This window comes from Neoarthrinium moseri, assembly GCF_022829205.1.
Source record: "Neoarthrinium moseri strain CBS 164.80 chromosome Unknown scaffold121_Wmoseri_CBS_16480, whole genome shotgun sequence".
NCBI lineage: Eukaryota > Fungi > Ascomycota > Sordariomycetes > Amphisphaeriales > Apiosporaceae > Neoarthrinium > Neoarthrinium moseri.
This window is the reverse complement of record NW_026055235.1, coordinates 8,074-20,539: the sequence shown is the minus strand read 5'-3', so window position 1 is coordinate 20,539 and position 12,466 is coordinate 8,074. Positions and strand designations below refer to the sequence as shown.

General features: G+C 48.2%; 5 protein-coding genes across 5 annotated transcripts; all 5 read left to right on the top strand.

Moving 5' to 3' along the window:
• Window positions 1-99: 99 nt before the first annotated feature.
• On the top strand, window positions 100-924 carry JN550_013551 (uncharacterized protein; the record flags this gene model as incomplete). The annotated part of the gene is made up of 1 exon (XM_049312151.1): window positions 100-924. One exon carries the CDS (start codon window positions 100-102, stop codon window positions 922-924), a length of 825 nt encoding a protein of 274 aa, XP_049164476.1.
• A 500-nt stretch (window positions 925-1,424) lies between these two features.
• Window positions 1,425-3,041, top strand: JN550_013550 (uncharacterized protein; the record flags this gene model as incomplete). Its single annotated transcript, XM_049312150.1, has 1 exon — window positions 1,425-3,041. One exon carries the CDS (start codon window positions 1,425-1,427, stop codon window positions 3,039-3,041), a length of 1,617 nt encoding a protein of 538 aa, XP_049164475.1.
• Window positions 3,042-4,093: 1,052 nt separating this feature from the next.
• JN550_013549 (uncharacterized protein) lies at window positions 4,094-5,490 on the top strand (the record flags this gene model as incomplete). Its single annotated transcript, XM_049312149.1, has 3 exons — window positions 4,094-4,498; window positions 4,563-5,173; window positions 5,232-5,490. The coding sequence occupies 3 exons, from the start codon at window positions 4,094-4,096 to the stop codon at window positions 5,488-5,490; spliced, it is 1,275 nt and encodes a 424-aa protein (XP_049164474.1).
• A 484-nt stretch (window positions 5,491-5,974) lies between these two features.
• JN550_013548 (uncharacterized protein) lies at window positions 5,975-7,533 on the top strand (the record flags this gene model as incomplete). The annotated part of the gene is made up of 4 exons (XM_049312148.1): window positions 5,975-6,001; window positions 6,061-6,095; window positions 6,186-6,908; window positions 6,957-7,533. 4 exons carry the CDS (start codon window positions 5,975-5,977, stop codon window positions 7,531-7,533), a joined length of 1,362 nt encoding a protein of 453 aa, XP_049164473.1.
• Window positions 7,534-9,321: 1,788 nt separating this feature from the next.
• JN550_013547 (uncharacterized protein) lies at window positions 9,322-10,805 on the top strand (the record flags this gene model as incomplete). Its single annotated transcript, XM_049312146.1, has 3 exons — window positions 9,322-9,463; window positions 9,511-9,723; window positions 9,775-10,805. 3 exons carry the CDS (start codon window positions 9,322-9,324, stop codon window positions 10,803-10,805), a joined length of 1,386 nt encoding a protein of 461 aa, XP_049164472.1.
• Window positions 10,806-12,466: the final 1,661 nt, after the last annotated feature.

The window sequence follows — 12,466 nt, the reverse complement described above, 5'->3', positions numbered from 1 at the left end:
GAGAAGCAACCTAAGATTCTTGATCAATTCCAGCAACCAGTTACTCGTCTTTCATCAACTTCACTTTCTACCAGCATTGTTAAATTTCTACGTGCTGCTATGGAACTTCTAGGAAAACTGGTCGTGATTACTGGAGCAGCGCGCGGAATTGGAGAAGCTTCAGCAAAGGAGTACGCCAGGCAGGGAGCACGCGTCGTCCTCCTCGATATACAACTGTCGCCGCAAGAGGAGATTGCAAATCAGATACGAAGTGATGGTCTAGCGGCTTGGGCCTTTAAATGCGATGTCTCTGATGACATGGAAGTGGCCAATGTGGCAAAAGTCATCAAGCAGGAAATTGGTGTGCCGGATATCGTCGTCAACAACGCAGTCATGATCCAGACAGGATCAGCTCTCAACGCCGATATTGAAAGTGTTCGGCGTCAATTGGACATCAATGTCTTGGGTTATCTTCGAATTGCCCGAGCGTTTCTGCCGGAAATGATCAAGCGTGGCAGTGGACTCATCGCGAATACAGCTTCTCCCAACGGGCTCAATCCTCCACCAATGGTATCGGGCAATATGTTTTCGTACTGCTTGTCCAAGGCTGGCACGATTTCCCTTAGTCAATGCATGGCTGTATCGCTCCAGACTACCGGTGTGAGGGTCTGTATACTCGTGCCGGACGTGACGTATACCAAGTCTGTGGAAGAACTCCAAGGAACAGCTCCGGATATGTTTCATCAGGGGTTCAAGCAATTTATCAACACAAGCAGCACACCAGCCGACGCCGCTGCTAGGAAACTTGTGGAGGGCGTAAAGACGGGGAAATTCTTTGTCAATGCGTACTTTGATGGTTATGAACAATCCTTAAAAGCTTGGGTGGACGGCGAGTTGGACCCAACTATCGACTGGATCACGAAAACGCAGAACGAATTGAGCTGATGCAATGGTGGTTGCTTCCAAACTATGTCCCTAGATCTGACACGAAATAAAAATTCTATGCTTTAAAACTTTAGAGCCCACACTGCAACGACGTGAGTTTTCGGTGCTAAACTCGCCAATGTTCTTACCATATATCTTGGGATGTTTGTCCCGTTCAGATCCACCACCGATGGAGCCTCCGGGCATCTCCGTGGTGACAAGCCGATGAGTCAGCGGCTCCCTACACTACAAGATGCAGAATGCTGGAGGGATAGTACGAAACTTTTCTCGGGCCCTACTTGAAGCCCGAGATCTGCGACCTTTCTGAACATGACCCAGATACGAGATTCTCAATTTCAAGATTTGGACCCTTCAAAACTATAAATTGAGCAAAGCAAGCTACAATATTCTTATAATCTTATGCATCTGTTTCAAAATTCAGCAATTTGTCATAAACTACAAATCCGCGCAGTTTCCTTACTTCGCTTATTTCACCCGTTCCTTCGCAATACTTTATAAACATGTCAGACTTTACAAAAATCGGGAAGACGACCAACGATGAGCAGGACTGGGATGTTATTGTTGTCGGCTCTGGCCACAACGGACTCACTGCTGCAGCCTATCTAGCAATGGCTGGAAAACGCGTCCTCGTGCTTGAGCGCCAACATTACCCCGGCGGCGGCGTCGCTAGTCTTGAAATGGCTGAGCCAGATTTCAACAGCGAAAGGCACAGTGCCATCCACAGTCTAATTCAGGCCAACCCCATGCTCACGAACGATGAGCTTGGACTATTTTCGCGCTTCGGGCTGCGGTACCGTGAGCTGGACCCTACTTATGCCATTATTTTCGAGGAAGGCTCTCTTCTCTTGTACCGAGACAGAAAGAGGACGATGGAAGAGATTAGCAAGATCTCCCCAGAGGATTCTGCCAACTACGATCGTCTTATGACGATCTCTGTGGCTATTACGAAGCTGCTTATGCCAAGTATGTTTGAGCCGCCTGCCGACGTGTCAGCCACTGTTGCCGCCAGCCCTTACGCTGCCGTAATCTCCGAAGCTGCTGCTAGCAGCACACTCGACATTATGAAAAAATACTTCAAGAATGAAACCATCACAGTTGCTATACTGCGCTATATCACTGAGATTCAGGTTGCTCACCCTACCACCAAGGGGACAGGCTTGATGGCATACCTCGGCATCGGTATTCTCGAACTGTACGGCCAATGGGTGCCCGAAGGTGGGGGCTCTGCCTTCACCCAATCTGTTATCGACTGCATTACAACCTATGGGGGTGAAGTGCGTCTGAGCACCGAAGTCACCCGGATAATCACGAAAGATGGTCGAGCTGTAGGGGTTGGCACTCGTCGAGGCCAATTGCGTGCCAGGGAAGCTGTTGTGGCTATGATCCATCCCCACAACCTCGGCCGCATGGTGAAAGGCCTAGATCCACAGCTTGTCGCAGATGCGGAGAAGACAAGAATCAGCGAATTCACACTTTTCGTGATCCACGCTGCTTTGGAGGCTCCGCTTGACTTCAAGGCAGGCGGTGCAGCAAATCGCACAATCATGAACACAGTTTGCCCAAATAGTGTGGATGAGCTAATCAAAAGCTACGACTCTATGGCACGGGGGGAGCTCCCTGAAAATATCATGATCGGCGCGTCAACTGTGTCTCTTGGTGACCCCACGCGAGCTCCAACAGGAAAGGCTTTGCTCCACGCCGTGACCATGGTGCGACCCAACTTGCCCGGAAAGGAGCTTATCGCCTGGGACGACGTGAAGGAAGAGTACGTGCAAAGAATCTTTACGTATCTGACCCGCTTTGTCAAGAACCTGACTCCTGATCTAATTCGGGCTTATGAGGTGGTAACACCGGCGGACCACATGAACGATAGTCCCAGTTTCCATATGGGTGATATTTGCGGGCTTAATATGGCTGGTGACCAGATGGGGTTGAATCGACCAACGCCAGCTTTGGCTCAATACCGGGTTCCTGGGGTTCAGGGTCTTTATCTTTGCGGCCCCTTCATGCACCCTGGTGGAGGCGTCTGGGGCGGTGGTCGTCCGGTGGCCAAGCGCGTTATGGAAGATTTGGGCATTGAGTTCGATGCGCACTTTGTCAGGACTTCACGCCTCTAAGGACTGGGGTGGATAAACGTGATGATTGAGTACTACAGTTCTCAAAATGCTATGAGAGTTTTGACGATAGAAGGTGTGATAAATTTCTGAGTAGTCTACCCTCTTGTGAACCATCTACTTCATCCAAGCTTTTGCTTCCAAGTCGACCGTAGCGTATTGTCCTCGGCAAAACGAGATGGAACGTCCCAAAGATGGACTGAGTATTTTGCAGCACGCTGATACCAGCGAAACATAAAGCAGATAGACTCAGATAATTTGGCGGCGTTCATCTTGTCAATGCAGCATATTCCCACTCAGCAGGAACGCAACGCGTCTCATTTTGCTAGCTTTGTGAAGAATTACTCATTATCTGCACCAAGTGATACCTATAGTCACCCTTGCGTGGTTGAGTTGCACCCCGCGCTGCAAGCTATGTCGGTAACGGGTGGAAGCTAAAGACCCAAATCTATATCACTAATTATGATGGATACTAAAGCAAGACATGCCGAGCCCCAAAGGGCCATTCAAGGACATCTATGCCCGCTGAGTCAGCGGCGCGCAAAATTTAAGCATTATGCCAATTATTTTAGATGTTGTTACGTCGAACAGGGACGGATATACAGACTACAAACGGATTGTGGGGAAGCGACGGTGGCCCCTGAATGACACAGCCCGAAGATTGCGAACTCCCGAGCTCATATGTATATAAATATGCATATTCTCCGGTACGGCTCTGTTAAATTTCCGGGTTAGCACACTTTGCTATTTTTTGCAATTGAAAGTATTACTTTGCCTTTATGCCCAAGCCACCAAGGTGCAACATGGATTCGATTGCTAGCCGCAGGTTTTTTCTCCAATCGACAGGCATAGCGCTGCTTGCCCTGCTACTTCAGGTGACTATTCTTACTTATATTCATGTCTTAATGAATTTCGACTAATTGTTTCCTAAGTTATTATGGCGAGCTTACCAAACACCCTTGCGTCGTGTACCCGGTCCGTTCTACGCAAGATTTACCCATCTCTGGTTGAAGAAACACGTGGTCTTGGGCCGAAGAATGCATTACGTGCATAAGATGCACCAAAAGTATGGACCAATTGTTCGCATTTCACCAGAAGAAGTCGCCATTGCAGATCCCGCAGCCTTTCAGGAGATTCATCGCATCGGCAGCGGCTATCTCAAGAGCCCATGGTACTCATCATTCCGGGCAGGAGACAGTGCAGATGTTTTTTCCATGAGAGACCCTCATGACCATGCCCAGCGGCGGAGGTTGCTTGCTCCTCTCTTCAGCAATTCAGCTATCATGCAAAACTGGGACGCCGTTATCGTTGACAAGATTTCGGTAGCGGTGAACAAGATGAAAGACCAATTGTCTCGAGATGGCCAGATCGACGTTTTCAAGTGGTGGACGCTCATGACTGCAGATGTAATTTCCCATCTTGCATTCGGAGAGTCTTTCGGAATGTTGGAGCAGGGAGAGGTAAGCCGGAACTCCCACTTATCAGCCCAACGGACGTGCCAAGTACTGACATTGACAAAATCAGAAAACGTCGGAAATGCAGACTATCGAGGCAGCAACAAAATTTGGCGGGTTCAATAGTGAGCTTCCTATATTAGCAAAGCTGCTTCGTTGTATTCCCAACCGTGCTATACAAAACTTCGTTAATGCCGAAGATAATGTACAGAAGTTTGCCGAGGACACGATGCGCCGAGTCCGTTACTCGGGCATCAAGGGGACCAACATGTTTTCCCGAATTGTCAACGAGAATGAAAAGGAAGGTGCCACCTTGACAGATTATCAGGTCGCCTTTGAAGCGGCTGGCTTTATTGTAGCCGGCTCTGGTACTACCGCAGTGACTTTCACCTATATCATTTGGGCCGTATTGTCCCATCGCGCAGTCCAGGTTAAGCTAGAAGCCGAGGTGGGAGCACTTGCAGACGATTATACCGATGATGACCTGAAGAAGCTCCCATACCTGTCTGCTGTCATCGAGGAGACCCTGAGGCTTTATGGTGCCGCGCCTGGAGCTCTCCCAAGAACTGTCCCAAAGGGCGGTGCAACATTGGGTGGATATCACATTCCAGGAGGCATTACGGTCAGCACTCAAGCATTCAGCCTGCATCGTGACCCGAGAATCTACGACGCGCCCGAAAGGTAAGTGGCCCCCAGTTGAATTGGACTTGACCATAGAACTGACTTCAAAATATTTCAGCTTCATGCCAGAAAGGTTTATCGAAGAAAACGGAAATTTCCAAGCAAATAAGCTCGCTTTTCACCCATTTGGTGCTGGGACTCGTACCTGCCTGGGGATCCACCTGGCGCGAATGGAATTGCGCCACGGGACTGCACTATATTTCCGGACGTTCAAAGGCTCTCGTCTAGCATCCCAGACGACACCAGAATCCATGGACATGGTCAATCATTTCTTGATCAGTCCTAAAGCTGAACAGTGTTGGGTTGAACTAAACTAGTAAAACTCTCTGTATACCCTGTTCCTAAATTGCTTACTTGTTCGAAAAGAAAAAAAATATTTAACTTAACTTCTTTTCTTTACAGTCCATATAACTATGCAAAGATGCAGGTCCTTTGAGAGTATGTGGCAGCCATGTCGAGATGCTAGCCGTCCACTACGTAGGCCAACAGCGCCCGCTATAGCGTGGGTCATTAGTGGCCAGTCTCTTTCCTGTGGTGCCCTTCACTATGTTTCGGGGCCAAGTTAGTATCTACATACAGAGTGTGCCGTACAAACAAACATTCCGAATTCCTTCATTTAGATAGAGAGATTGCCAGAAATCGAATCGTAACATAGCATGGGCAAAAACAGAAAGGTATCGATCGATTATAATGTAAACCGCGTTTCTCATTTATGGACTTAACGCTTCGAGCCAAACACCATTTCCCTTCAGCGAATATTAGCTCAAACCCTGTGCATCCCGCAGGGACATCTACACTAATATGTTGGAGTCGGTGTACTCCAAGGCGGTAAGTGTATTCTTTTCGGTCAAAGAAGATCGAGCTGACATCTCTTTATTACTTCAAAGGATGCACGATTGGTGCCAAGAGAGCCGGCTCGGCCGTACAGCTCACAGCCGGGCCTCATTGATTGCTGTCGGAGGCTATATCTTCGACCAGTGCCTCTTTACCGCCGCTAAGACCGCCACCGTAGACTTGACCGCTTCAGGCGGCCATACAGTGCTTATGCCCTCGTGGTTGTCAAAAATAGTTATCTGGATGATATCATCGCCCCATCGGGTTGGAAGGTATGGAGTACCTCTAACCCGCAAACTGACTACATCACCTTTGCCGAGTACAACAACACTGGCCCTGGTAATTGGGAGAACAACGCCGCCGCCAGAGTCGCTTGGCAGAAATGTACTCTGCTCACCAGTGACACTTATTCGTTGGCCAGCGTTATGGATAGCACAGACTGGATCGACATGACGTACTGGGACAGCATCGCGACACCGTCTCCTGCCGTAAAAACTACAGGTCCAGTGACGGTTGGCACGATAGCCTATGACGGCACAACACCCCCAGCTGGCGCTTACATTGTTTCTAAGACCACCATTGAGGGTGTGACGACTTATGATACCATCCAAGCTGCCCTGGATGACCTCCCAACTTCAAGCAAAATCACTCCCACTGTAATCATCTACCCAGGCGTCTATTCGGAACAGCTCGTTCTGAACAAGTCTGGCACGACCATCTTCATTGGTTACAGCCAAAGTCCGAAGGACTATAGCCAGAACAAGGTCACCATCTCGTTCAACAAGGGCATCAGCACGCAGTCAGGCTCGTCCAACTCGGACTCTGCCACAGTGTATGCCACCGGTAATTATTTCCAGGCAGTCAACATCGACTTTGCCAACACTTTTGGCACGACAGAAGAGTAAGTACCAGACGCCCCATCCTCATTTTCCTACTAACAGTCAAATAGTTACGCCTCGCTCGGTTTTGCCGTCAAGAGCAACAAGTTTGCTGGACTTTGCGGCTGCCAGGTCTATGGCAACCAAGATGCACTCCTCGTTAACAGCAATCTATTCGCATCGAACTCTTACATTGAGGGCAACATTGACATGATTTGGGGATCCGGCGCAGGATACTTCTTGAATTCGACCATAGCACCCAATGACGACAAAATACCTTTGACAGCCAGCAAGAGAACAACCAACACCACGGCTGCTGGTTTCGTGTTCGACCAGTGTAGAGTAACCCCCGCACGAGGCGCAACCTTCAGCCAGGTCTCGCTCGGTCGTCCCTGGAACGCCTTTGCCAGAGTTGCATGGATTGGCAGCTATCTTGACTCGTGTATCGAATCAACTGGTTGGGATGTTTGGACCAAGAGCGACCCTCGCACTGATGGCGTCACCTTCGGAGAGTATGGCAACTATGGCCCCGGAGCATCGAGCTCAGCGATGCTCAGGCTGCCGAGTTCCAAGTTGCGAATTTTTCCACAACATCTTGGATCAATGAGGCTTTTGTCTACACCTCGCCCTTTACAGCTGCCAACTTGACTGTGCCAAGCGCCTCTGCCACCTCTTCCACGATCTCCAAGACTTCATCCACGTCGTCTACACCCCTGTCCACGTCTACAATAAAGACCGTTAAACGAAAGATATTACAATGGATGATCCGCGTTTGTCCACGTTGCCGCCAATCAACGAGGAAAAAAAGCGTTTTTATAATTTATTAAATGATAATGGATTTGAAATTCTTTTTTGGATATATTGCACTAGTTCGAATCGGCGGTGTAATGGCTGAAATTTATATAAATAAAATTCTTTAAAGGAACGATTATACGTGTATTTTAAATGGCGGTATTCGTCGCGGAGCTTTTTGTGAAATGTAGTAGAAGATTAAACTTGCTACGGCGATCGCAACGATATCCACTATATGTAATGCAGGAAGTGTATTTGTTAAAGAATGCGCGTTTATTTTTTTATTTTCTAGAGGGCAAGAGGTATCTTAATCGCTACGGATTCGGGGCCTAACTCCGCGGACGTGCAAGCGTCGCCGTTTTGGCTGGTTTAGAGTAGGTTAGTTGCGAGAGATTAACTTACCGTACAAACTTAAAACGATAACTGTCGAGAAGGGCTTCGTTCGGCAATACACCAAAAGACAAGAAAAAAGTATAATATCGAAAGGGGAAAAAAGTTAGTCGGTTATTAGGGCTGATATGCGCTGCAAAGAATGTCCACCCATTTTTCCATTTTGGAACGTGTGCGCCTAACGCGAACCAATTATCAGATTATGCCGAGACTTTAAGGAGTCGGCCAAGCACAACTATCCATTTGAACTAGTATAATCATTGGTGTCTCCTTCAATCATAAGACAACAAGACATACATGTCGAATGTGATGGCTGGCCAAATACGGCAATCAGGAGGATGAGTGAGGGGTGAGTCTGCACAAGATATCACCGGCTACACCATCCAGTCATCACGATTCCCTCTACGTGGTATGAGTGCTTCATGGCTGCGTATCATTAGAAGTCAACCCAGGAGAGGATAGGCGAACTCAAGTCACTCATGTTGGAGGTCGAGACATGGATGGGGGAACAGAGACTACCAATTGCCAGAATAAATCCATTCATTCCTCTCTGGGTGTCGGACGACTCCGTGAATTGAGACCATCCATGGGTATTGGCCGTATGTGGTAAATGCATTGAAGTCTGAATCGAGCAATCTCCGCTTTGGGGAAAACTCCATCATGTGGCTCTTGATTTCTCAAAGTGGCATTCCTGCTCAATCTGGTTTCGTCCACGATCCTCTCATGGGCTGAAAAATCCTGATTGGGATGACCATCATTATCTCTTACCAAGGAAGGGGCTTCCATCACGCGTTGGCTAGGAGCTATGTGGGGTTTCCAATACAGAAATGTATTCTTTCTACAGAAACGGCTTTCCATTTATGGTATATAGCCGATTTCCTATCTCGGGAGGCCAGTTTGTCAATGCCAATTCCTTCTTTTGTTAATCTTTGCGAACTCCCCCGCCCGTACGGGGACACCGAACCTGAATGAGCAGGCAACAGATATGACAAGCTCAAACATGGTTAGTCAGATCACCATCGCCAACCCCTGGCCGTGCTCTCGCCTGACAAGACTCATATGCCTTCATCTTGCGGTGGCTTATGTCTCCGTCGGTATAATTAATGGCTCCGGCGTCTTCAAAAGAAAATTTCGAGCGACCATCGTCGGATTCTGGAGTACTAAAAACCGACACTCCTTCCGCATCACCTTTCCTTCCCGTATAGTAGCCAACACCACGTCCCTTCCACGTCAGAGCCCTCGCCCATGACAATCATGGTGCAATTTACGTTCATGAACAGCGATGCACGGCTATATGAGGAAAAGGAAGCACGGAGCACGGGAAAGATGCCCAGAAGAACCACTCAACACCTGTCGAACCCGGCGTCTGCCACAAGTATGGCTACAAACACGTTGAGTATGTGCCCTTCTGCCTAGGACTGATCAGCAATTGACATTTGGAAGCTCATCTACAAGGACCTACACAGAAAAACCGTCATATATGTCTGTCCCCGAACAATTCGGCAGACCTTCTTTTTCTCGAAAAGTCGTACGCCGAAAACCAAGCATTAGACCCCGCAGAAATGATGGCAGGGATTGCGCCGGCCGCTACTTTTCTGGCGAGAAGTCAGGACCAAGCGCACATGTCGCAAGCTGTGCAAAGCGGTGAAAATCATGGTAAGTTCATATCGCACTGCACATGGACAGGCATGATTCTGATAATTGAAGCCAATACCCTAAGCATGGCGGGAGTAGATGATAATAATGCCTCTAAACTACTCGATTGTGATGTAAACGCTGCAGTGGAACAAACAGACGATGAATTTGCGGGATCGAGTGTTGCGGATTCGCACAGCGAAATCGGTGCTCACGCCGCTTCGGCACTGGCTAGTAGACATATTCATCATCAGCTTCGATCACAGCCCCAATACCTGGAAGCTCGATCCGGTACACCCAGTGCCAACAATGTTCACACTCCTACACAGGCCGCGGTGAATCCTAATCCAATACGCACTGCATCTCCATGGATCAGTCAACTTTCCAAGATTTCAAACGTACCTTGCTTCAAAGGGGAAATACACAGCCACTCACACAATTCGGGACATTCACACCTTCGGTCCCCAAAGTCGGAAATCAACCTATCAGCCTGCAGCAGCTGTGGGTTTCATGCAAAACGCCTATTCCATTTAACGGAGAACGTCTTTCGATCTAATCCTGACGGCATTGTGCCGTGGGATGCCGTATTGAAAGACGATGCAGTCTTATCCAAGGACGAAAAGGAGGCATTGATGTTCCAAATTAGCTTATGGATGCTCCGAGATTATGCCGCAAGCATGCTATTCTCAAGTACTGATAAAATCGTGCACGAGCCTCCTACGACAGCTAGACGTCATTATACTCGTAATTTCAGAGCTTCGAGCAGGATGGAGGATGATAACATCGATATAGGCGATACGTCATTCATCTCTGATCTCGACACAGATCATCCGGTTGACCTGGAACTCTCGGGTGATGAAAGTGTAAACAGCGTCGCACGCGGCTCGACGCGCAGAAGTATGAGACAAGGCAGGCGCGGTCGGCCTCGAAAAGCTTGGACAGACTCTGACGAGCAGCTCCTCAGATTACACATCCAGGAAAACCACAGTTGGTCAGAGATAGGGCATGAATTAAATCGGACTCCAAATGCGGTGGAGCAGCACTGGAAAATCATGTTTCAAAGGGACAAAATTAATAGGAAATCTCCAGCTAGGCGACGATAGTTCATAAATGATTGAGCTGTGGCGGATTTTCATAGTAAAGTGAAGGAGAATAGGTACGAGTCATATAAAAATGATCTTGTGTATTGTAGATGTGGCTTCGCAAGGCACTCTCAGGTCTTCAAATAGTGGCCACCCAGAACCCTTGCTCACTCCATTCACCCATTAGCTCACCCTTCTCACCCTGCTCATCCATTGTCTCACCCACTGTCTCACCCTGATCAGCCATTGTCTCACCCATTGTCTCACCCTGCTCACCCTGCTCACCCGTTGCCTCACTCAGCTGGCCCATTTATCCCCGGTTTGGTATGGCGGTCAAGATAGCAGCCCGATCACGGAGCTCGCAATCAGTGTTTTTCTTTCATCACTTAGCCGAAGAAGAGATCCAAAATCCGCTGTTGGCGGAGTTCTCATTCACAGCATTTTCTCTATTAGTGGTACTGCCACCAGTGGCGAAAATGGCCTCTTCTCGCTGCCCCACATTAGCTTTACAATCAGCCATCTTCGGATATCTTCCACGTGGACTAAGGGGATCCCAGATTTTATCGCAGGACACTAATTATTCCGGGGCAGCTAGGATGCTATCCTAGAACAAGCAGTGTCCCAAAGCAGACAGCGTCCCAACACAGACATGATCTTGGAACAAGAAGTGTCCTAATGCAGACAGTGTTCTAGAGCGACAATGTCCCAACACAGACATGATCTTGGAACAAATAGTGTCCCAAAGCAGACAGTATCCCAGAGCAGATCTATCTGTTCTGGGACACTATCTGCTTTGGGACATTGTCTGTTTTGGGACACTGCTTGTTCTAGGATCATGTTTGCGTTGGGACATTGTCTGCATTAGGGCAATGTCTGTTTTGGGACACTGCTTGTTCTAAGATCATATCTGTTTTTAGGATACTACGTACAGTACAGTGAAGTGTGACGAGGTAGGCAGAGAATTCCCTGGTTGCTGGTGCGTGCTGATTGAAGAGTTCAGGAACTCGTAAGCTACTTGGACCATGTGGCCAATATCTGGACCATGATCTTGAGAGGGAGCTCCTTGGGAAAGGGAAACATCAATACTGCAATCGTCCAGGCTCTGGAGTTGACATGTCCAAAGTACTCGAGTGCTAACAGGCGTAAATTGGAAATCCAGCTTGAAAAGGGCCAAATACTTCAGAACTTCAGCTACCGGGACCCGCGAATTGATCTATCAGAACCTAGTGTCGATAGATTGTGTAATATTCTCCTTAAAGTCTTTCTTCGAGGACACAAAGTATCAAATCATGGATTTGCGCCCTATACCCACGATAAATTAACCCAAAACTAAACTGATCCTGGGAAACCGATTGAATGCTGAGCCCAGGATTAGTTTCTTCCCAGGACCAGTTTCTTCCCAGGACCAGTTTCTTCCCAGGATTAGTTTATTCCCAGGATCAGTTTCTTCCCAGGATTAGTTTCTTCCCAGGACCAGTTTCTTCCCAGGATCAGTTTCTTCCCAGGACCAGTTTCTTCCCAGGATTAGTTTATTCCCAGGATCAGTTTCTTCCCAGGATTAGTTTCTTCCCAGGACCAGTTTCTTCCCAGGATCAGTTTCTTCCCAGGATCAGTTTCTTCCCAGGATCAGTTTCTTCCCAGGATTAGTTTATTCCCAGGTTTAGTTTATTCCCAGGATTAGT